The 24165-nt window shown below is 36.2% G+C and overlaps 2 protein-coding genes across 2 annotated transcripts in view; one reads left to right on the forward strand and one right to left on the reverse strand.

Moving 5' to 3' along the window:
• Positions 1 to 19687, forward strand: part of KLF8 (Kruppel like factor 8) — a 250283-nt gene extending 230596 nt beyond the window's left edge. Inside the window, exon 6 of the mRNA XM_006943776.4 lies at positions 13210 to 19687. Coding sequence (XP_006943838.1) covers positions 13210 to 13391 — 182 coding nt within the window. The 3' untranslated portion in view covers positions 13392 to 19687. The remainder of the gene's footprint in view (positions 1 to 13209) is intronic.
• Positions 2257 to 3664, reverse strand: LOC101097624 (dnaJ homolog subfamily A member 1-like). Its single transcript, XM_045050689.1, is given in 1 exon segment — positions 2257 to 3664. A coding segment is annotated over 1 exon segment (1194 nt). The 5' UTR covers positions 3612 to 3664; the 3' UTR covers positions 2257 to 2417.
• Positions 19688 to 24165: the final 4478 nt, after the last annotated feature.

The following is a 24165-nucleotide window of genomic DNA, read 5'->3' on the forward strand; positions in this document are numbered from 1 at the left end:
CCACCCCCCATGAACCCTCAGTTTGTTCTCAGTTTTTAAGAGTCTCTTATGTTTTGGCTCCCTCCCTCTCTAACCTCTTTTTTTGTTTTCTTCCCCTCCCCCATGGTCTTCTGTTAAGTTTCTCAGGATTCACATAAGAGTGAAAACATACATTACCTGTCTTTCTCTGTATGACTTATTTCACTTAGCATAACACTCTCCAGTTCTCTCCACGTTGCTACAAAAGGCCAGATTTCATTCTTTCTCATCGCAAAGTAGTATTCTATTGTATATATAAACCACAACTTCTTTATCCGTTCATCAGTTGATGGACATTTAGACTCATCAGGGAAATACAAATCAAAACCACACTGAGACATCACCTCACGCCAGTCAGAGAGGCTAAAATGAACAAATCAGGAGACTATAGATGCTGGAGAGGATGTGGAGAAACGGGAACCCTCTTGCACTGTTGGTGGGAATGTAAACTGGTGCAACTGCTCTGGAAAACAGTGTGGAGGTTCCTCACAAAATTAAAAATAGATCTACCCTATGACCCAGCAATAGCACTGCTAGAAATTTACGCAAGGGATACAGGAGTGCTGATGCATAGGGGCACTTTTACCCTAATGTTTATGGCAGCACTTTCAACAATAGCCAAATTATGGGAATACTAGGGAACTTTAACTCCCCACTTACATAAATGGACAGAAGAACTAAACAGAAAATCAACAAGCAATGGCTTTTAATGACAAACTGTACCAGATGGACTACCAGATACATTCAGAACATTCCATCCTAGAACAACAGAATACACATTCTTTTCAAGTGCATTTGGAACATTCTCCAGAATAGATCATTAGAACACCAAACAGACCTCAACAAATAAAAAAAATGTAAACCATACCATACAACTTTTCTGATAACAATGGTATGAAACTAGAAATCAACCATAAAAAAAACTATAGAGAGAACACAAATACATGCAGGTGAAACAACATGCTACGTAGCAATAAGTGGGTCAACCAGACAATGAAAGAATAAACTTAAAAGTACACAGAAACAAATGAAAGTGAAAACACAATGGTCCCAAAGCTTTAAGGTGCAGCAAAAGCAGTGTTAAAAGGAAAGTATATAGCAATACAGGCCTATCTCAGAAGCAAGAAAAATTTCAAACAATCAAACCTTACACCTAAAGGAGCTACTAAAAGAACAACAAAAACAAAACAAAAACAAAACAAATAAAAACAAAAACAAAGCCTAAGCTACCACAAGGAAGGAAATAATAAAGATTAGAGAAGAAATAAATGATATAGAAGCTAAAAATAAAGAAAAACAATAGAAAAGATCAATGAAATAAAGACTTAGTTCTTTTACAAGTTAATGAAAAAGATAAGCCTCTAGCAAGACTCATCAAAAAGAGAAAGGACCCAATTAAATAAAATCACAAATGAGAGAGGAGAAATAACAATCAACACCACAGAAATACAAACCATTATTAAATAATTTTATGAAAAATGATATGCTAAAAAAAAGTGGACAACCTGGAAGAAATGGATGATTTCCTATAAACATAAACTACCAAAACTGAAACAGTAAGAAATAGACAACTTGAACAGACAAATAACCAGAAAAATAGTTGAATCAGTAATCAAAGACTGCCAACAAACAAAACTCCAGGACCAGGTGGCTACACAGGAAAATTATACCAAACATTTAAGAAGAGCTAATACCTATTTTCCATAAACTATTCCAAAATTAATAGAAAAGGATAGAAAACTTCCAAATTCATTTTATGAGGAAAGCATTACCCTGTTACCCAAACCAGAAAAAGACACCAATTATAAAAAGGGAACTAAAGGAGAATACCCTTAATAAACACAGATGCAAAAATTCTTAGTAAAATACTAGCAAGCCAAATCCAACAATACATTAAAAATTATTCACCACAATCACGTGGGATTTATTCCTGGGTTACAATGCTGGCTTGATATTTGCAAATCAACCAATGTGATACACCACATTAATAAAACAAATTATAAGAACCATAGCACCATTTCGATAGATGCGGAAAAAAACATTTGACAAACTACAAAATCCATTCATGATAAAAACCCTCAGCAAGGTAGGATAAGAGAGAGCATATCTCAACATAATGAAGGACATCTATGAAAGACCCACAACTAATATTATCCTCAATACGGAAAAATCAGAGCTTTTCCTCTACAATCAGGAAAAAAACACGGCTGTCAACTAACACCACTGTTATTTTTTTTGTTTGAGCTTTTATATTTTTTATTCTTCATTTAACTTTTAAAACACTACTATAGTTGAATATTAAAACAAAAACAATAATAGCAAGTAGTGAGCTATGATTATAGTCCTTCATTCGTTCACTACTGCATATAAAATGCCAGCAGTGTTCTTCACTGGCCCCATTAAGAGGTCTGACACTGAACACCTCCCCTAGGGTGATGTTCATCATCCTCATACGCTTCTCCATTGTAATGGCGCCTTCTTTCCTGATTTGGATCAAAGTCCACCAGTTCTACCTGGTCCATTTCATCAGTCTCTTCTACTTTCTTCCTCTCAGGTAGGAGCTTTTCCAGCAAAGACAGTTTATCAGGAGAGAGAAAGCCATTCTCAGGGAAGTTTACCTTAAATTCGATGATTAGGCGACCCTTTTCGTATGGTCTACGATAAATTGGCATGCCTTCATTCAGCACACACTTGATATCTCCATGCTTGACAATCTGACCTGGATGAGAGGTAATGACAATGGTTCTGTTGTCTAGAGTAGATATTGGCTTTTGAAAGCCGCACAGTGCTTCAACCAGCTGTATGTCCATACACATGAAAAGATCCTCTCCTCACCTAGTAAAAACAGCATGGTCCTTCTGATCTAAAACAATGATAATATCTCCTGGTTCCAGTCCAGGTTCTTGGTCTCCTTCACCATGGAATGTTATCTTCTGGCCATCTTTCATGCCTTTGTCAATATGAACTTCTAGAATCTTCTTTTCTTGAACTATCTTCCTTCCGTTGCAGCTTTTACATCTATCTTTAGGACTGATTCGTTCCCCATGGCCCTGGCACTCCATGCACACAGATTGAATTTGCTGAACCATTCCAGGTCCTATCTGATGAATTCTTATTTGCATTCCAGTACCTCGGCAATTGGGACAACGTTCTACCGCTCCTTTCTTACCACTTCGGCCTTCACATTTGTCGCAAATCACATTCTTTTGCAGAGCTAGTTTTCTTGTTGCGCCATTATATAAATCTTCTAAGGTTACAGAGAGCTGATGCACAACATTTTTACCTCTCCTCTCTCTCTGCATCCTTCCTCCTCCTCCAAAAAACATATCAAAGATGTCCATGGGGGAGCCAAAACCACCACCTGCTCCACCTTCTTTAATTGCCTGTTCTCCTCCTTTGTCATATAATTCCCTTTTCTTCGCATCAGAGAGCACTTCATAAGCTTGAGAAATCTGTTTAAACTTCTCTCCTTCATTTGGATTCTTGTCAGGGTGGTACTTCAAAGCCAATTTCCTGTAAGCCTTTTTCAATTCTTCCTGGGTGGCATTGGGTTTGACCCCCAAAACATCATAGTAAGTAGTTTCTTTCACCATTTTCTACAGCCAGTGAGGGGGCCGAGGCCGGTGTGGGGGAGCTGGAAGGAGCGCGTTGCTGGGCGCAGCTCGGGCAGCCGCAGCTCCTCCGCTTTTCAGCGAGCGTTCTGGAAAGTTCCACACCACTGTTATTTAACATAATACTGGAAGTCTTAGCCACAGGAATCAGGCAACAAAAAGAAATAAAATGCATTGAAATCAGCACGGAGGAAGTAAAACTTACACTCTTTGCAGATTATATGTTAGTCTATATAGAAAACCTGAAAGTCTCCACCAAAAATTGCTAGAACTGATAAATGAATTGTGCAAAGTTTTAGGATACAAAATCAATATACACAAATCTGTTGCATTTTTATCCAACAATAATGAATCAACAGAAAGAGAAATTAACAAAACGGTACATTTACAACTGCACCAAAATCAATAAGAAACATAGGAATAAATGTAACCAAAGAGATTAAAGACCCATATTCTGAAAAGTGTAAATACTCATGAAAGAAATAGAAAATGACACAAATAAATGAAAAGAAATTCCATGCTCATGGATTGAAAGAACAAATATTGTTAAAAATTACACCACACAAAGAAATCTACACATTTCATAAAATTTATGTCAAAATTAAAACAGCATTTTTCAGAGTTAGAACAAAGATTCCTAAAATTTGTATGGAACCACACAAGACCCCAAATAGTGAAAGCACCCTTGAAAAAGAAAAGTTTGATGCATCACAATTCTGAACTTCAAGTTATATTAAAAAGCTTTAGTAATCAAAAAAGTATGGTACTGGCACAAAAATGGACACTTAGATGTAACAGAACAAAAGACCCAGAAATGAATGCACAACTATATGGCCAACTGATCCTCAAAGAAGTAGGAAAGAATATTAAATGGGATCAAGAATGTGTCTTCAACAAATGGTGTTGGGAAAACTGGACAGCAACATGCAAAATAATAAAAGTGGACCACTTTCTTACACCATACAAACAATAAATTCAAAATGGATTAAAGGCCTAAATGTGAGAACTGAAACCATAAAAATCCTAGAGAAGAACACAGGCAGTGACTTCTTTGATATTGGCCAATGAAATTTATTTCTAGATATCTCTCCTAACACAAGGAAACAAAAGCAAAAAATACACTGTTAAGACTATATCAAAATAAAAAGCTTCTGCACAACTAAGTAAAAAATCAATAAAAAAAGAAGGTAACCTATAGAATGGGAGAAGATATTTGCAAATGACATATCTGATAAAGGGTTAGTATCCAACATTCATAAAGAACTTATACAATTAATCACCTAAGCAAGGAATAATCCAGTTAAAAAATGGGCAGAATACATGAATAAATATTTTTTCCAAAGAATACATACAGATGGCCACCAGACACATGAAAAGATACTCAACATCACTTATAATCAGAGAAATACAAATCAAAACCATGATGAGACATATCACCTTACACCAATCAGAATGGCTAAAATCAACAATACAAGAAACAACACGTGTTGGCGAGGATGTGGAGAAAAAGGAACATTTGTGTACTGTTGGTGGGAATGCACACTGGTGCAGCCACTCTGGAACACAGTATTGAGGTTCTTCAAAAATTAAAAATAGAATTACCCTATGGCCCAGCAATTGCACTACTAGGTATCTACACAATGAATACAAAAATACTAACTGAAATTAATGCATGTACCCTGATCTTATAGCAGCATTATCTACAAGAGCCACATTATGGAAACAGCCCAAGTGTCCACTGACTACTGAATGGATAAATAATATGTAGTGTGTGTGTGTGTGTGTGTGTGTGTGTGTGTGTGTATTCACACACATATACAATGTAATATTACTGAGTCTTAGAATGATATCTTGCTATTTGTAATGATGTGGATGGAGCTAGAAAGTATTATGCTAAGCAAAGTCAGTCAGTCAGAGAAAGGCAAATACCATAGGATTTCATTCATATGTGGAATTTAAGAAACAAAACAATCCAGCACAGGGGAAAAATGAAAAAACATACTCTTAACTGTAGAGAACAAAGTGATTGTTACGAGAAGGGAGGTGGGTGAGGGGATGTTAAATAGGTGATGGGAATTAAGGAGTGCACTTGTGATGAGCAATGGTTGTAGGGAAGTGTTGAATCACTGTATTGTATACCTGGAACTAACATTACAACTGTGTGTCAAGTGACTTGAATTTAAATAAAAACTTGAAAAACAAATAAAATTGTATATATTTAATATATGCAATTTTGTGATATGATATATGTATACATTGTGAAATATACACCACAATCAAGTTAATTAACATATTCCTTACCTCATAGTTACTTTCTTGGTGATGGAAACACCTAAGTTCTACACTCTTAGCAAACTTCAAGTATACAGTACAACATTGTTAACTATAGTCAAATGGTTTTCCATTAGATCTCCAGGACTTATGTATCCTGCAAAACTAACACTTTGTACCATTTATCAACATCTCACCATACACCCCACCAGCCACTAGCAATCACCATACTTTTTTAAATATATATTTTATTTTATTTTAAATTGCAGTATAGTTAATATTCCATGTTATATTGGTTTCAAGTGTACAAAATAGTGATTCAACAACAATATACATCACACAAGCCTAATCACAACAGGTGCACTCCTTAATTCCCATTACACCTTTTACTCACACAAACCCACCTCCCCTCTGGTAACCATCAGTTTGTTCTCTGTAGTTAAGAGTTTGTTTCTTGGCTTGCCTCTCTCTTTCTCCTTTTGCCCTTTACTTTCTTAAATTCCACATATGAATGAAATCATATAGTATGTGTCTTTCTCTGGCTTATTTCACAACAGATGTATATGTTGTTATATATTTATTGCTGGTTATTGGGGTGCTCAAGTGTTATATTTCTTCCTGTTTTAGTTTTGGTAGTTTATATGTTTCTAGAAGTTTATTCATCCCTTCCAACTTGTCCAATTTGTTGGCATGTAGTTTTTCATAATATTGTCTTATAATGGTTTGTATTTCTGTGGTGTTGGTTATTTCTCTTCTCTCATTTGTGATTTTATTTATATGTGTCCTTTGCATTTTCTTCTTGATAACTCTGTCTAGGAGTTTGTCAATTTTATTAATTTTTTCAAAGAACCACATCCTCATTTTATTTATCTCTTTTTTTTCTATATCGTTTATTTCTGATCTAATTTTTATTATTTCATTCCTTCTACTGGCTTTGGGCTTTGTTCTTTTTCTAGCTTTTTTAGGTATAAGGTTAGATTGTTTACTTGAGATTTTTCTTCTTGGAGTAACCCTGTATTGCTATATATTTCCCTCTTAGGACAACTTTTGCTGCATCTCAGTATTTGGAGCATTGTGTTGTCATTTTCATGTGTTTCCCTGTTTTTTTTTTTATTCTTCTTTTATTTTCTGGCTGACCCATTCATTGTTTAGTAGTATGTTGTGTAACCTTTTGTATTTTTTATCTTTCCAGATTTTGTTGTAATGTACTTCTAGTTTCATAAGAGTTGTAGTCAAAAAAAATGGTCCATGGTATTATTTCAATCTTTCTGTATTTGTTGAGGCCTATTGTGTGACCTAATGTATAATCTGTTCTGCATAATGTTCCCTGTGCACTTGAAAAGATTGTGTATTCTACTGTTTTAAGAAGGAATGTTCTGAATATATCTGTTAAGTCCATCTGGTCCAGTGTGTCATTCAAAACCATTGATTCTTTGTCGATTTTCTGTTTATTTGATCTGTCCATTGATGTAAGTGGGGTGTTAAAAATTATTATATTATTGTCAATAAGTTCCTTTATGTTTATCATTAATTGTTTTATATATTTGGGTGATCCCATATCAAGTGCATAAATATTTCCAATTGTATATCTTCTTGCTTGATTTCCTCTTTATGATTATATAGTGCCATTATTTGTCTCATGTTAGTATTTGTTTTAAATTCTAGTTTGTCTGATGTATTACTACTCTTTCTTTTGACACCCATTTGTACGAAAAATGCCTCTTCTTCCCCTCACTTTCAATCTTTAGGTGTCTTAAGGTCTACAATGAATCTCTTGTAGGAAGCATAGAGATGGGTCTTTTTAACATTTATTCTGACATCCTATGTCTTTTGATGGAGCATTTATTCCATTTACATTCAAATCAATTACTGATAGATATGGATTTAGTATCATTTTGTTACATCTTTTGATATTGTTTCTGAAGATTTTCTTTTTCTAATCCTTTCTGGTCTTTGTCACTTTTGGTCTCTCCTTTTCACTCAGAGTTCCCTTTAATATTTCCTGCATGGATGGTTTTGTGGTCATGAACTCCTTTAGTTTTTATTTTTCAGGGAAACTATTTATCTCTCCTCCTATTCTGAATGATAACCTTGCTAAATCAGGCATTCGGCTCCAGATTTTTTCCCATTCAGCACTTTGAATATACCATGCCATTCACTTCTACCTCGCTCCTATTTTTGTTGAGAAATCTCCAGATAGCCTTATGTGTCTTTCTTTTATGTTAAGGAATTATTTTGTCTTCCTACTTTTAAGATTTTTCTTTATCACATTTTGCAAATTTAATTACAAAATGTCTTGTTAATGACCTGCTTTTGTTGATTTTGATGGGAGTTATCTGCCTCCTGTATCTGGTTGTCTGTTTCCTTCCCCAGAGTAGGGAAGTTTTCAGCTATTAATTTCTTCAAATAAATTTTGTGTCCCCCCTTTTTTTCTGTGCTTCATCTTGGACTTTTATAATAGGGATGTTATTATGTGCGATGGAGTCTCTGAATCCCCTAAATCTGTTCCCATGTTTCATAATTCTTCCTTCTCTCTTTTGGTTAGCTTAATTGCTTTCCATTACTTTGTCTTCTAGGTCTATAATTCACTCCTCTGCTTCTTCCAGCCTGCTCTCCCTTGCATCATGGGTATTTCTAATCCTGTTTATTGCACTTTTCATCTCTGATTGATTCTTTTTTAAGTCTTTTATCTTTATAGTAATGGTCTCACTGATCTCTTGTATACTTTTCGCAAGCTCAGTGTGTATCCTTATGACTGGTGCTGTTAATTCTCCATCGGGCATGTTACTTATATCTGTTTCCCTTATATCTTTCCCCATGGCCTCTTCTTGTTCCTTCATTTGGGATAAATTCCTCCATCTTTGCATTTTGTTTAAGTCTCTGCCTTATTCTTTGTATTAGAAAAGCCACTTATGTCTCCTGTTTCTGAAAATAATGGCCTTAGGAAGAGGTCATGTAGTGCTCAGGGACTGGTACTTCAAGGAGTGTCTCTGGTGTTTGCTGCATGCACTCTGCTATTGTGTCTTGGCTGCTTTATCCTTCAGGCCAGTTGTCTTCACAGACTTTTCTTGCCTACTGTGGGAAGTGTTTGGTTCTTGGCCTGAATGTGGTGAGTTTTAACTTGTTATGCTCTGGTGTGCTTATGAAATGAGACCTGTCACCATCTCCTCAGAAATGGGGCCATGCAGACCTCTCTGGTCGGAAATGTGTTGTGGGCAGCTGTTTGTGCTGGTCTTAGGGAGCAGTCTGCTGCACTCGGTTCAGGTAAGCATAACTGAGAAGGGCTGTCCCATTAGAGTGCAGGGGTGTGGGGCCTGGTGTATGCAAATTAGGCAGCCAGTGTCAGCACTGAACTGTTTCCAGCAGGTGGCTGTGTTTATGCTGAGGGGAATAGGAGGGAAATGGCACCAGCCAGCTCCCTTTTTCCCAGAGAGATGTCTCTGGGAAAGGTGCCACTCAGGGACACACTCAGAAGAGTGAATTGTCTTCACTTCATGTGCCTGAGGCACTCTTCAGATTGCTGTTTCCATACTGTCTCCCACTGGGTTATTTGCCTGCTTACTCTCTTGGAGCTGTGAAGTGCCTTCTGGGCTCTATCCCATCCAAGTTTGCTATCCTTTAAAACTACAAGTTTTAAGCTCTATTGATTGCAAGAACTCAGGAATTTCAGCCCCCTCTCCCCCGCTTTACCAAGACAATGGCTTTGGGAAGCACTCATTCTTGTGCATTCCCTTGTGATCTCCTCTGGTTGTGTTCATGGGACAAGGTGATCTTAGGGTCCTCCTACTCCATCGTCATCTTTTCCCCAACTTATTAGTGGTTTTTGATATATAGTTACCATTAGGTTTGTGTATAGCCTCTTCTGCATATAGTGGTCTATATTAAGTTGATTGTCATTTAAATTTGAACCCATTTTTCATTCCTCCCCTCCCCATGTTTTGGGTAAATGTTTTTATATTTTACATCTTTTTATTTTGTGAGTTTGTTGACCCATTTTTTACAAAAATATTCATTTTTATTGTTTTTGTGTTTCCTACCTTCAGACTGTCACTTTTGATCTTTTTTTTTCCACTCAAAGAATCCCCTTTAATATTTATTGCAGGGCTGGTTTAGTGCTCAGGAACTTCTTTAGTATTTGTTTGCCTGAAAAACTCTTTATCTCTCCTTCTATTCTGAATGATAGCTTTGCTGGACAGAGTGTTCTTGGCTGTGTATTTTTTTCCATTCAGCAGTTTGAATATATCATGCCACTCCCTTCTGACTTGCAAAGTTTCTGTTAAAAAAATCTTCTGCCTTATAGGTTCCCCTTGTCACTTATTGTCTTCTTTTGTCTTGCTGCCTTAAAAATGTTTCTTTATAACTTATTTTTGCCAACTTAATTACTACATGTCTTGGTTTGGGTCTGCCTTTGTTAATTTTGATGGCAGTTCTCTGTGCTTCCCTGATCTGGATACCTGTTTCCTTCCCCAGATTAGTGAAATTTTCAGCTATTATTTCCTCAAATAAATTTTCTGTCCATTCTCTCTTATTTTTCTGGGACTCCTATTATATGAATGTTATTATGTCTGATGTAGTTACTGATTTCCCTAACTCTTATTTTGCATAATTCTTTTTTCTTTCTTCTGTTCATCTTGATTAGAGTAATGGTACTGTATATTCTAGTTCACTAATATGTTCCTTTCCTTTTTCCAGCTTGCTGTTAATTCCATCAAGTGTGTTTGTCATTTTGTGTATTGGCCCTTTTATCTCTGTTATGGTATTCCTCATTTCAATGTTAAGGGTCTCACTCATGTCTTCCACTCTTTTCTCAAACCCATTGGGTTTCCTTATGATCATTACTTTAGATGATCTTTCAGGCATGTTACTTATATTGGTTTTGCTTAGGTCTCTGGCTGTGTCCTCATCCTTTTCTTTCATTTGGAATAAATTTATCTTTCTTTTCATTTTGTCTAAGTCTCTTTGTCTGTTTCCGTGTGTTAAGAAAGTTATGCCACCTGTTCTTGAGGGTAATGGCTTTATGAAGAAGTCCTGTAGTGCCCTGTTCTGTGGTGGCTCCGGTTCCCCAAGTGCTCACACTTCCCAAAGTGTCTCCATTGTGTGCTGTTTGTGTTCTGCTGTTTTGTCCTGACGACTTTATCCCTCAGGCCAGTCATCTGTAGAGGCTATCTTGTCTACTGTGGTGTTATGGGAAGTGTTTGGTCCATGACCTAAATGTGGTGCTTTTTAACTAGTTGTGCTTTGGTCTGTTTGTGAAATGAGACCTTTTGCCACTGCTGCTGAAACTGAGTCTCTACAAAACTCCCAAGTTGGGAGACACAATTTGAGCAGAGTTTTGAGGCAGTCTTCTGGGGGAGGGCAGCCACTGTTCTGGGACTGAAGCAAGCTAGACTTGGAGTAGTGGTTCCACCAGAACATGGGGTGGGGAGACTTGGTACAAGCGGCTGAGGTAGAGAGTACAATGTGCTGGTTTCCACAGGTTGCCCTGTGCTTATGCTAAAGGACAAGGGAGGGAAATGGCACCAGCCAGTTCCTTTGTTCCTAGAAAGGTCTCTCCATAAACACTGCCTGTCTTGGATATGCTCTGAGATGAGTAAATAACCTCCCCACTCTGTGCTCCTGGCATTTCTCTGTTAGAAGTTTCCATGCTGTATGTCCATTGGTGTGTGTGTGTGTGTGTGTGTGTGTGTGTGTGTTTCTTTATTTGCCTGCCTTCTCTCCAGAAGCTGCTATATCCTCCAGGCTCTAACCCATCCAAACCCACTGACCTTTAAAACTCTAGGCTTTAAGCCCTGCTCATTGTGAGAACTCATGAAATTCAGTCCCTCTTTCTTTCTAAGCAATTGATATGGGGATTTTTTCCCCTGTGTGCTCCACTTTCTGTTAGTCTGACTCTTGCCCTTCTCTGTAACTGTGGCTCCCTCTCCACCACAGCGGCCACAATATGTTTCTCTTCCAAACTCTCTTTTCACTTCCTACCTTCTTCAATGTGGCATCTTCTCTATCATTAGTTGTGGAGTTTGTTCTGCCAGTCTTCAGGCCGATTTCTCGGGTATTTAGGATGATTTGGTAGTTATCAAGTTGCATTCATGGGACAAGGTGGGCCTAGGGTACTCCTACTCTATCACCATCTTCCAACCACCAATCTCCCTGTGCCTATATAAAAATTTTTATTATAAGGTACATCATGATTTTAAAAACATTCAAACAATACAGAAATATGGGGAAAAAAGGAAAAGTCACTTTTCTACTATTCTCATCCTTATTTTCTATATATCCACTCACTGTTAATCATTTCTCATGATTTACACTTAAGTGTATTGGTACTGCCTTTATTCTGAGTATATACATATGTGGTGTGTGATCCATACACCATAATGGGGGTCATACGGTGTTAATGTTTTTTATATTACTTTATAAAATATTTGTTTATTTATTTATTTGGAGAGAGACAGAGAGAGCAGGGGAGGGGAAAAGAGAAAGGTAGAGAGAGAATTCCAAGCAGTCTCTGTGCTGTCAGCACAGAATCTGTGCTGAACTCATGAACCTGGGGTCAAACTCACAAACTGTGAGATGATGATCTGAGCCAAAACCAAGAATCAGACACTTCACCTACTGAGCCACCTTGTTGCCCCTTTCATTTAGCTTTCTATATGGAGTATACATATCCCATATACAATCCAGATGCAACATAAGGATACTAAGCATGGAGCTATTTCAAAAAGTTTGATGAGCTTCTTCCAACGCCATTCCATGCCCTTGAGTTTCTGACCTTACACAGAAGGACTGTAGCCTTAGCTGAGGGCCTATTCTAGTGAATCACATTGTGTCTGTGTATATGGCTTTATTTTTGAGTATATATTAGGATATATTAGAAGAGAGGATATAGTTACTATAATGCGGTATGGTAGAAAGCGTCAGAGACCTGGGTTTGCATCCACTTTTTATTGTTCACTGTGATAAAAAAAAAAAAAAGATGTCTCAAACATCCCGTGAGGTATTTCTATCCCCCTTTAAAGCTGAAGTAACAGAGATTGAACCAGGGAGAAGTGACTTATTTAAAGTCACACATCTAATACATAGTAGAGCCTGAATTCAAGCAAAGGCCTGTTTCAGGCAGAACCTGTGTGGTTTCTACTCTACCATTTTTGGCTCTTCTTTAGTACATCTGTAAGGATAGAGAAAATTTCTTCAAAGTGATTGCCACAAATTTTGACCAAAGCCTTGATAAAAGACTAAGTACTCTGTTCTCTTTCCAGTATCCAAATATCTCTTCTCTGACTCCCTTTGTTTTGTCATATCCCCCTTTTAGGAGAGAAGCCTTATAAATGTACCTGGGATGGCTGTTCCTGGAAATTTGCTCGTTCAGATGAGCTCACCCGCCATTTCCGCAAGCACACCGGCATCAAGCCCTTCCAGTGCACAGACTGCAACCGTAGCTTCTCTCGCTCTGACCACCTATCCCTGCACCGCAGGCGCCATGACACAATGTGAGCAGCATAGACTACACCAGAAGAGCTGTGCTGGTCTTGTGTGTGTGTGTGTGTGTGTGTGTGTGTGTATGCATGCATACCGAGATCATAACCATCTTTTCCTCTTTGACTTCAGCTTGCCTCAGGGATGGGGTAGGCGCAGCTCACTGAGCCAGGTTGATGAGACTGTAGGAAAAAATAGATGGTCTCCCATGGGGGCTCCTCATATTCTACTTTCACTTCTCCACTGTCCAGTCTCCAATTTTTTCAGCCTTGCATGGATTGAATTCCAGTGTGGCACCCATGGCTTCCCCCCATTCCTCCACCATACCCTTGCTCTGACATAAGACATTTCCCTACAAAAACAAAACAGAAAATCAAACTCAAGGCTGTGAACAAACATGCACTGCTTTTTATTCCAATTTGTCTCTTATTTTCTAGAATTCTTATCCTTTCTTTCTTTTTTTTGGAATCAGCATTTAAGAGTGGTTGGTAGTGTCTTAAAATGACATTTTGTAAATTTCTTAAACATAAAAAGGCATAATAATTTAGTTGATTGTTAAGATTTACAGGGATTTGGGTCCTGAGTATAGGGCACATCCTCAGTGAATAAGATGAGTCCCTTGCCAAACTGAAAGATTTTGTAAATCCAATCCTATATGTTATTACAGTTTGGTTTTCAGAAAGTGCTGATGCTTCTTCACAAGTCTATCAGAAGGAATGAAATGATCTTCTCCTACTTGTCCTCTTTTTCTTCGTCCTTCTTCAGGATAAAGATTTGGCTGCACAGTTATCTTCTCCGTTAGGTTAAATTTGAAAAAGCTTTCAAAGCACACACTGACATACCAGTAGGGAGAAAAGTGTTCCAGGAAAATATGTTGGGCAGCGACAGGAACAAACAAAACTAGTATCATTCTGAAAACAAATAAAGGGGGACTTTCATTTGGATAAGATTTCAGAAGCTCTGTAATCACAAACCTCATTCAAATGGCAGCCTGTTGAGGCAGTGTCTTGAGGGGCTGTTTATTCTTTTGTTTATGTAAAGCAACTGTTTTGAGCATATTGCATGGTGAGAAATCACACACTGGGGTTATTTTATACAGAAGTGAGGGGTTAGAAGAAAAAAATGTGTTCATTCTGTGGCATTATTAGCATGAATTCTTATATTTCAAGTGGAATTTAAAAGGATTTTAGAGAAAACTGACACAAAAAACCATCTGATGTTCTGCAACTGCTATAAACAGCTAGCCATTTCTTTAGTCATTAAGGCAGGTTACATATTATACACATCTGATTACCCAATTGGACTTTTAAGTAATAGTCTCTGGGACATCAAACCCTCTGTTCTAGGCTGTGGACTTCAGATCTACCTCCAAATGGCATATTTTCTCTACCTGGGGGCAGGGAGGGCTTTGCATCACTTAGTTTTAAATTCAGCCTCTCTTCTAAAGGTTGTCTTCATATTGAACCCCTTTTCCGTGGCAGATATTCAATCAGTCCCTGTGTGAATACTTTAGGTTACTACTTCCAAAGACCATCCATTCCAACTAAATCAAGAAATTCTAGTACCAAGAATGGATCTTATTAACCACTTAGTACTATCTATCATTTATATTTTAAAGATGAAACAAATATGGGCCAGATTCTTTCCCCAGATTTTTTATTGAAGTGTTATAGATCTGTGCACCCATTCTCCCAGGGATCACATTCTAAAACCAAAATAAAGAAAAATTTTACATAATTGGTTGCAGTATTTCTCCAATTTTATATGCTATGCTTCAGAAAACTAGACCACTCACAGTATTATTTACAGTTGATTAAATACTAAGTAAAATGTGTTTGTGGTCATTGGTATATAACATTAGACACACAATTTTTCTATTCAAACACTGTCTATAATATTTCATATTTGATTTACCTCATTTTCACTTACAGTGTCTTTCCAGACTATAAACTGTCATAAATTCAAAGACTGTATATTTCTCAAAATGACATATGAATTTTTAATATTATTGTTATTTTGATATAGGCTTTCCCCTGACTTTGAGTGTTCAAGTTACACACTGTAAACTAATTGATGAAGCATTAGGAGATATCGAGGGCCAGTCTGTTAAAGGGAAATTCTATGTAGCTATAAGACAGATGGTTAAAGGTGAATTACCATCACACATAAGTTTAAGCATTTAATTGGGTAGTTGATGTGGCATTTCATAGTAAAGAGCTTAGCCATTTTCTCCAGAACTTTGATCCTGAGTCTCCTTTTCTAGAGTCCATACATAAATGACTTGTGTCCCTTGGACCTCAAGATCTTTTGCACTGAGCATATAATCTTATAAATAAAGGCTATCAATCATACTGTTGTACTAAGATGATCAAATTAAGTTTCTAAATACTGGTATCTCTGACATCCTTAAGTCTAACCCTTTACTCATTTTTTTCCCCTTCAAAGTAATGTGGGACTTCGTTAATGCTTTATTGTTACAAAACATTTCAAACCCTATTCTCATTGCCCTGTCCCCTCCAAATAATGGTTAAAAAAATCCTTCCAATTATTTACATATATCGTAATAAATATGTCTAAATGCATTTAGAGTGTTTCATAGAGATCCAAATACAGTACACTACAGTACTACACCAAAACTACATATAGTTTTGCTAAATAAACAGTGAGATGGAAAGGAACTATTTTAGCTGACATTTGGAATTAATTGAATTTACTGTGCTCATGCCAGCAAAGCACCATTAAGTGGACATTTCCAATGACATGAAAAATAGCCTTGTTTGATAAGGTTGGATAATATTCTGGGATTCGTTGCCATGGAATTCTTCCATCTGTAGATGATTGGCAGTTGAACATAAGTATCAATAATTATGATTGGAGAATTCAGGGAAAACTATGAGGAACTGAACTGGTTGGGTAGGTTAGGTGGATTGAATTATGGTAACACAAAATGTTTCTGAGAGTAAGATCTTTTTTATAAGAGTAAGATATTTTTAAATAAACTTTTTTAAATTTAACTTTTTAATATTTATTTTTGAGAGAGAACACGAGTGGGGGTGGGCAGATAGAGAGGGAGACACAGAATCTGAAGCTGGCTGCAGGCTCTGAGCTGTCCGCACAGAGTCCAACATGGGGCTTGAACTCACAAACTATGAGATCATAACCTGAGCCAAAGTCAGATGTTTAACCAACTGAGGCATGCAGGGACCCCCTTTTTACTTTAGAACTGTTTTAGATTTACAGAAAATTGTGAAGATAGTACAGAGAGTTTACCTATAAACAGTATCCAGTTTTCCCTTTTATTAATATCTTTTATTAATTCATTAGTAAGGTATATTTGTTACAGCTAATGAAGTAATATGATACATTATTATTACCTAAAGTTCAAACTTTATTCAGATTTTCTCAGTTTTTACCTAATATTCTTTTTTTAAGCATCCTATTCAGGATACCACATTACATTTAATAGTTATGCCTCCTTATGCTTCTCTTGGTTGTGACAATTTCTCAGACTTTCCTTGTTTCCTATGACATTGACAGTTTTGAGGAGTATGTCCCAAATTGTCTGATGTTTTCTTCATGATGAAACTGAGGTTATGGTTTGAAGAAGGAAGATCATAGAGGTGAACTACCATTTGTATCACATTATATTAACATGGCTTATACTCTGGATGTTAACCTTGATCATCTGGCTGAGATTGTGTTTGTTAGATTTCTCCTCTGTACCCTTCCTTTCCCTATCTCCACGCTGTACTTTCTGGAAGGAAGTCACTATGTGAAGCCCACACTTAAGCAGTGGTAAATTATGCACCACATCCTAGAGGGTCTCTAGATAAATTATTTTAATTCTTTGCATGAGAGATTTGTCTTTTCTCTCTCATTTATTTATTTATTAAATCATTTACTTGTATCAGTAGGGGTTCATGGATATTTATTTTGTACCTTGAGTTATAATCCAATACAACTTTATTTTGTTTCTCAAATTGCTCCAGCTTTGCCCACTGGGCACTCTTGGGTTGACTTCCAAGTACTTTTGACATGCCCTCATCACATTTTTATTAGCACATTCTTATTTTCTGGTACTACAAAATGCTCCAGTCTAATCATATATATTTTTTTGCCCCCAGTTTAATCATATATATATTTTTTTGCCCTCTCTTACAATCAACCATTTATTTAAAGTGTACTGGTTCCTTTTACTGGAGAATTATCTTAGAAACCAAGACCTGGATATTTGATATGCTTGCTGCTACTGGGCATTGTTGATTCTAGGTGATCTCAGCTGACAGAGCAGGAAATATGTGTGTGTACACTAACCCATGTATATACATATCTAGAAATATGTCTATATGTAATCATCCATATCCTTATTAAGCTGAATATGAGTTTATACTGATGTCTGCAATTCATTACCACATGGTTCATTGTAAACCTTTACCTTTGTTTATATATAACCTCCCATTCCAACACTGAGAATCCTACTCCCACACTCTGTCGTCTATTTACTTAATTGTTCACAGTCTACACGTATAGTGGCATCTCAATTGTTAACCTGTACACCTGTGAGAAACAACTAGAGCACAGTGCTTAGGTATATAATAGTAATATATTTAGAACCCCAACAGCTCTTTGAAACAAAGTGATCTGCGAAATTCAGGAATTAGGGATTTCTGTGATCTGAGTTCCAGGAATATGGGGTCTATCTCTTCCAAAAAAAACTTTTCTCAAGGACCAAAACATTGGGAATTGACCTAACCTTGAATAAGTCAAGATAAATTATTGACTCTTCAGTATGTTAATACTTATATAGAGAGGTGGACACAGAATAAAGTAGGTGAGCCCAATTGAATTATTGAGCATTATTTTTCTCACTGGTAAATATGTCTCTCTGAAAATAGGGGTGCTACCCTAAATTATCTCTCTTCATATTTTCCTGTCCCTCACTTGGTAAAAGTTAGACAAGTCACAACAACTCTCTATGACTCAGTCAACCCATCTACAAAGTGGAGATCCAAAAATCTACCTCACAGAAATGTTGTGAGGATTCTCATTAAGAGATGTTGGCAAAAATAATAAGAGATATTTAAATTAACAACAAAGTATTATGATCATCACTATGATAATAACTATAGTACCCAAAATTTACCCTAGAAAAGGGAGAGACTTAGACTGCCTGTGTCATAAAGAACTAAATTTGAATCAATAAGAAAGATAATTGAAGAGTGGTGGCTGGAAGTAATATTATTTCTTCTCTTTCTTCCCCTTACATTCACTTTATTACTACCTGTAGGATTCTCATCTGTTTCCGGACTTGAAGCACATAAGGACCCAAATGAATAAGTAGGCAAAACCCATTGCTTCAAAAGCTGAATTCTTCCCTTATTCTCACTTTGGACCACATTATATGTAACCCTGTTAGAAGCACAAAGGTAATTTCCCAGAGCCTTTCAGACTTTGGCCAGTTCAACTTCACCAGTTACATTTTTCTTTTTCCCTACTTACTGTCCTCTAAATAGTATAGATAAGGAAGGATGTGAGGTGAGGTGGTTGGGGAGAGAGTGGGATGGAATAGGATACAATTTATGCCAGTGACAGAATATTTCTTTGATTCCCAAACACTGGTTTTACTATCAATTTCCTTTTTTTCTGGTGGTGGGTCAAGGGCAGAGGGAAAGAGGATATTTTGTTAACTGTTAAGAAACTCTCCTTCCCTTCCAGTAGATATTTCCCAGGATCAGTACAAGTAGCTGTGTTGGCCATTACATTATAACTATGTTGTATAGAGTGCCATTTTAATTGTATTGTTGAATAAGAAGAGGAAGAAAATTCCTAATAAGTGTCCATTCTTGTTTTTTGACATGAGGTCACAGCAGGAAAGCAATTTCAGAAACTGAGTCCTTTTTTGTGAGTTGAGAAAAGGAGCCTGCAGTGAAGGGATTGCTTAAATTTTATGTCATCATTTAAAGAGATTATAAAACAGTATATTAAGCTTTAGCCTCTATTACTCTTATGTTTGTGCCTCCTTCTTTTAGTGTTTTAGAGCAATACTTGATTTTTCCTCTATTTTATGTTAGTTCTTGCTCCAGAGATATGGTTTCAAGGCTACGATCATGAGGAATCTCTCACATACAACTCCGTTATGCACCTGGGGATACTCAAAAATTACTTAAGTTAGCATAGCCACTCAGAGTATTCTCTTCCTAGCCCAATGGGGCTCTCATTCTGTTGCAACCAGGCAGGGTGTATGCTTGGGTACTAAGCAATCTTGTTTGATTGTTGTACTTTTTTATTAATAAAAATATATTAAACTCCAGAAACCATGGTTAATATCTTGACTTTTTCTCCATTTTATGTTTCCTCAACATGGCATGTAGTAGATTATTATCTTTACATTAGCTGGGTAAAGTTGTGGGGAAGATACATTACAGTAACATGGTGCAGGAAAGGAAGCTGGGCTATATAAATACAATAATTTCTCTGTTTCAGCACATAATTTCTCTGTTTCCCCATGTTCGGGAGCATATTCACCTATGTCTCTGAATGAGGATGAAGACTGTGTGTTCCTTTTATATATTTCCTAAAGTGGAAATCACAAGACTTTATGAGATACTCAGTAGGCTAAGTTTTCCTGCTCATCCCTGTTGTCCTCAAAATTTTATTTTATTCTATAAATACTGGAGAAGAAGGTATTGGGACATCGTTAGCTACCTTAGTACAAATACCAGTCCTGGGTGAGGATGTAGGAAACTGCTGTGACTAAAGACTGTGCTTTTACACAACCTAAAACAGCAGAACACACATCCTTTTCAACTGTACACAAAGGATTCTCCAGAGTAGATCACATATTTTTCCACGAAACAAGCTTCAACAGAATTAGAATAGAAGTCATACCATGCATCTTTTCTGACCACAATGCTATAAAACTAGAAGTCAACCACAAGAAAAAAATCTGGAAAGAGCACAAATAAATGGAGGTTTAACAACATTCTGCTAAACAGTGAAGGGGTAACCAAGAAATAAAAGAAGAAACTAAAAACACATGGAAACAAATGAAAATGAAAACACAACTGTCCAAGAACACTGGGATGCATCAAAAGTGATTCTAAGACACAAGTATATAGCAATACAGGCCTACATCAAAAGGCAAGAAAAATCACAAATAAACAACCTAACTGTACACCTAAAGAAGTTAGAAAAAGAACACAAACAAAACATAAAGCCAGCAGAAGGAAGGAAATAATAAAAGGGCAGAAATAAATGACAAAGAAACTAAAAGATAGAATAGATCAATTAAACCAGGAGTTGGTTCTTTGAAAAACTCAATACAATTAATAAGCCTCTAACCAAACTTATCAAGAAAAAAGGAGAGAGGACTCATGAATAAAATCACAAAAGAGAGGAAAAATAAACACCACCACAGAAATACAAACAATCATAGGAGAATTTTATGAAAAATCATATGACAACAAATTGGATAACCTAGAAGAAATGTATAAATTCCTAGGAACATATAAACTACCAAAACAAACAGGATGAAAGAGAAAATTTGAATATACTGATAAACAGCAAAGAAATTGAATTGGTAATCAAAAAATTCACAAGAAACAAAAATCTAGAACCAAGTGGACTCACTGGCAAATTCTACCAAACATTTAAAGAACAGATAGATAATACCTATTTTTTCTCAAATTATTCCAATAAATAGAAAAGTAAATTTCCAAATTGATCCTATGAGGCCAGCATTACCCTGATACCAAATCCAGATATAGACACCACCAGAAATGAACTAGAGGCCAATATCTCTGATGAACATAGATGCAAAAATCCTCAACAAAATAATGCAAACCAAATCCAACATTCTTTTTTAAATTTATTCACCTTTTCCAAGTGGTATTTATTCTTGAGTTTCAAGTGTGGTTCAATATTCACAAATGAATCAATTGACATAATACATCACATCAATAAGAAAAGGGATATGAACCATATGATCTGTTAAATAGATGCAGAAAAAATCCTTTCACAAAGTACAACATAGAATTATGAAGAAAACGCTCAACAAAGGTGGTTTAGAGGAAGCATACCTCAACATACTAAAGACCATCTAAAAACCACCCAAATGTAACATCATCTTTAGTGGAGAAAAACTGGGGCTTTTCCCCTAAGGCCAGGACCAAGACAAGGATGTCAATTCTCACCAATTTTATTCAAAATAGTACTGGAAGTCCTAGCCACAAGAATCAGGCAACAAGAAATAAAAAGCATCCAGATCGGTAAGGAAGAAGTAAATCTCAGTATTCATGAATGATTTTTTCTTCCAAATTTTAATTTAAATTACAAGTCGTTAACATACAGTGTAATGTTGGTTTCCAGAGTAAATCTAGTGATTCTTCACTTACATATAACACCCTGTGCTCATCATAACAAGTGTCCTCCTTAGTACTCATTGCCTATTTAGCTCACCCTCCTGCCCACCTATCCTCCAACAACCCTCAGTTCTCTATTGTTAAGCAACTCTTATGGTTTACTTCCCTCTTTCTGTCTTTTTTCCCCTTCCCATTTGTTCATGTTTTGTTTCCTAAATTCCACATATGAGTGAAATCATATGGTATTTGTCTTTCTCTGCCTGACTTATTTCCCTTAGCATAATACACTCTAATTCCATCCACATCATTGTAAATAGTGAGATTTCATTCTTTTTTGATGGCTAATATTCCATTGTATATATGTATCACTTCTTTTTATTTTATTTCATTTTATTATTTTATTTCATTTCATTATTTATTTACTTTTATTTTACTTATTACTTTACTTTATTTCATTTTAGAAAGAGAGAGCTCAGGCTCAATCCCATGAACCTGGGATCATGACTTGAGCCAATTTCAAGAGTTGGACATTCAACTGACTGAGTCACTCAGGCACCCCAATATAACACATCTTTTTATCCACTCATCAGTCGAAGGACATTTGGGCTTTTTCCATAATTTGGCTATTGTTGATATTGCTGCTATAAACATTAGGGTGAATGTGACACTATGAATCAGTATTTTTATATCCTTTGGAGAAATAACTAGTAGTACAACTGCTGGGTAATAGGATAGTTCTATCTTTAACATTCTGAGGAATCTCCACACTGTTTTCCAGAGTGGCTGCATCACTGCATTTCCACCAACAGTGTAAGAGGGGTCCCCTTTCTCCACATGTTCAACAACATCTATTGTTTCCTAAGTTGTTAATTTCAGCGATTCTGGCAGGTGTGAGGTGTCCTTCTGACAGGATTTTTGTGGATTTGATTTGTATTATCCTGATCATGAGTGATGATAAGCATTTTTTCATCATCAGTGTCTGTTAGCCATTTGTATTTCTTCTTTGGAGAAGTGTCTATTCATGTCTTTTACCCATTTCCTAATTAGATTATTTGTTTTTTGGTGTTGAGCTTGATAAGTTCTTAATAGATTTTGTATACTAACTGTTTATCTGATATGCCATTGGCAAATATCTTCTCCCATTCCATAGGTTGCCTTTTAGTTTTGTTGATTGTTTCCTTTGCTGTGTACAAGCTTTTTATCTTGATGAAGTCCAAATGGCTCATTTTTGCTTTCATTTTCATTGCCTCCAGAGACATGTCTAGTAAGAAGTTACTATGACCTACATCAAAGAAGTTGCTGCCTATGTTCTTTTCTAGGATTTTGATGGTTTCCTGTCTCACATTTCACTCTTTCATCCATTTTGAATTTATTTTTATGTATAGTGTAGCCACTATGGAAAACAGCATGGAAGTTCCTCAAAAAGTTAAAAATAGAACTACCCTATGATCCAGCAATTGCACTACTAGGTATTTACCCAAAGGATACTTATTGAAAGGGATGCATGCACCCCAATGTTTGTAGCAGCATTGTCTACAATAACCACATTATGGAAATAGCCCAAGTGTACACTGACAGATGAATGGATGAAGAAGATACAGTACATATGTACAATGGAATATTACTCAACCATAAAAAAAAACAAAATCTTGCCATTTTCATGGATGTAGATGGAGCTAAAGAGTATTATGCTAAATAAAATAAGTTAGAGAAAGACAAATGCCATATGATTTTCCTAACACGTGGAGATTAAGAAGCAAAACAAATGTACATAGCTGAAAGAAAAAGAGAATAAAATCAAGAAATAGACTCATACCTATAGAGAACAAACTGATGGTTACAGAAGGGGTGGTAGGTGGGGGGGATGTGTTAAATAGGTGATGGATAATTAGGAGAGCAGTTGTTGTGATGAACACCAGGTGTTGTATGTAAGTGGTAAATCACTAAATTCCACACCTTAAATTAATATTACAAAGTATGTTAAGTAACCAGAATTTAAATACTAACTTGGAGAAAATTTTTAAAAGCTTATAGGGAAAAATATTGCACATATGAAAGAAAGCATATATTATGTTTCTTTTTCTAACAGACTTATTTTACTTAGCAAAATACTCTCTAGCTACATCGATGTCATTGCAAATGGTAAGATTTCATTATTTTTCATGGCTGAGTAATATTCCATTGTGTATATACTACTTCTTTATCCATTTATCAATTGATGGACTTTGGGGATCTTTCCATAATTTTACTATGGATGAAAATGCTGCTAAACATATCAGGTTGTATATGTCCCTTCACATCAGTATTTTTATATCCTTTGGGTAAATACATAGTTGTGCAATTGCTGAGTCATAGGTAGTTCTATTTTTAACTCTTTGAGGAAACTCCATACTATTTTACAGAGTGACTGCACCACTTTACATTCCCACCAA

The sequence above is a fragment of the Felis catus genome, chromosome X (genome assembly GCF_018350175.1).
Source record: "Felis catus isolate Fca126 chromosome X, F.catus_Fca126_mat1.0, whole genome shotgun sequence".
NCBI classification, from domain to species: Eukaryota; Metazoa; Chordata; class Mammalia; order Carnivora; family Felidae; genus Felis; species Felis catus.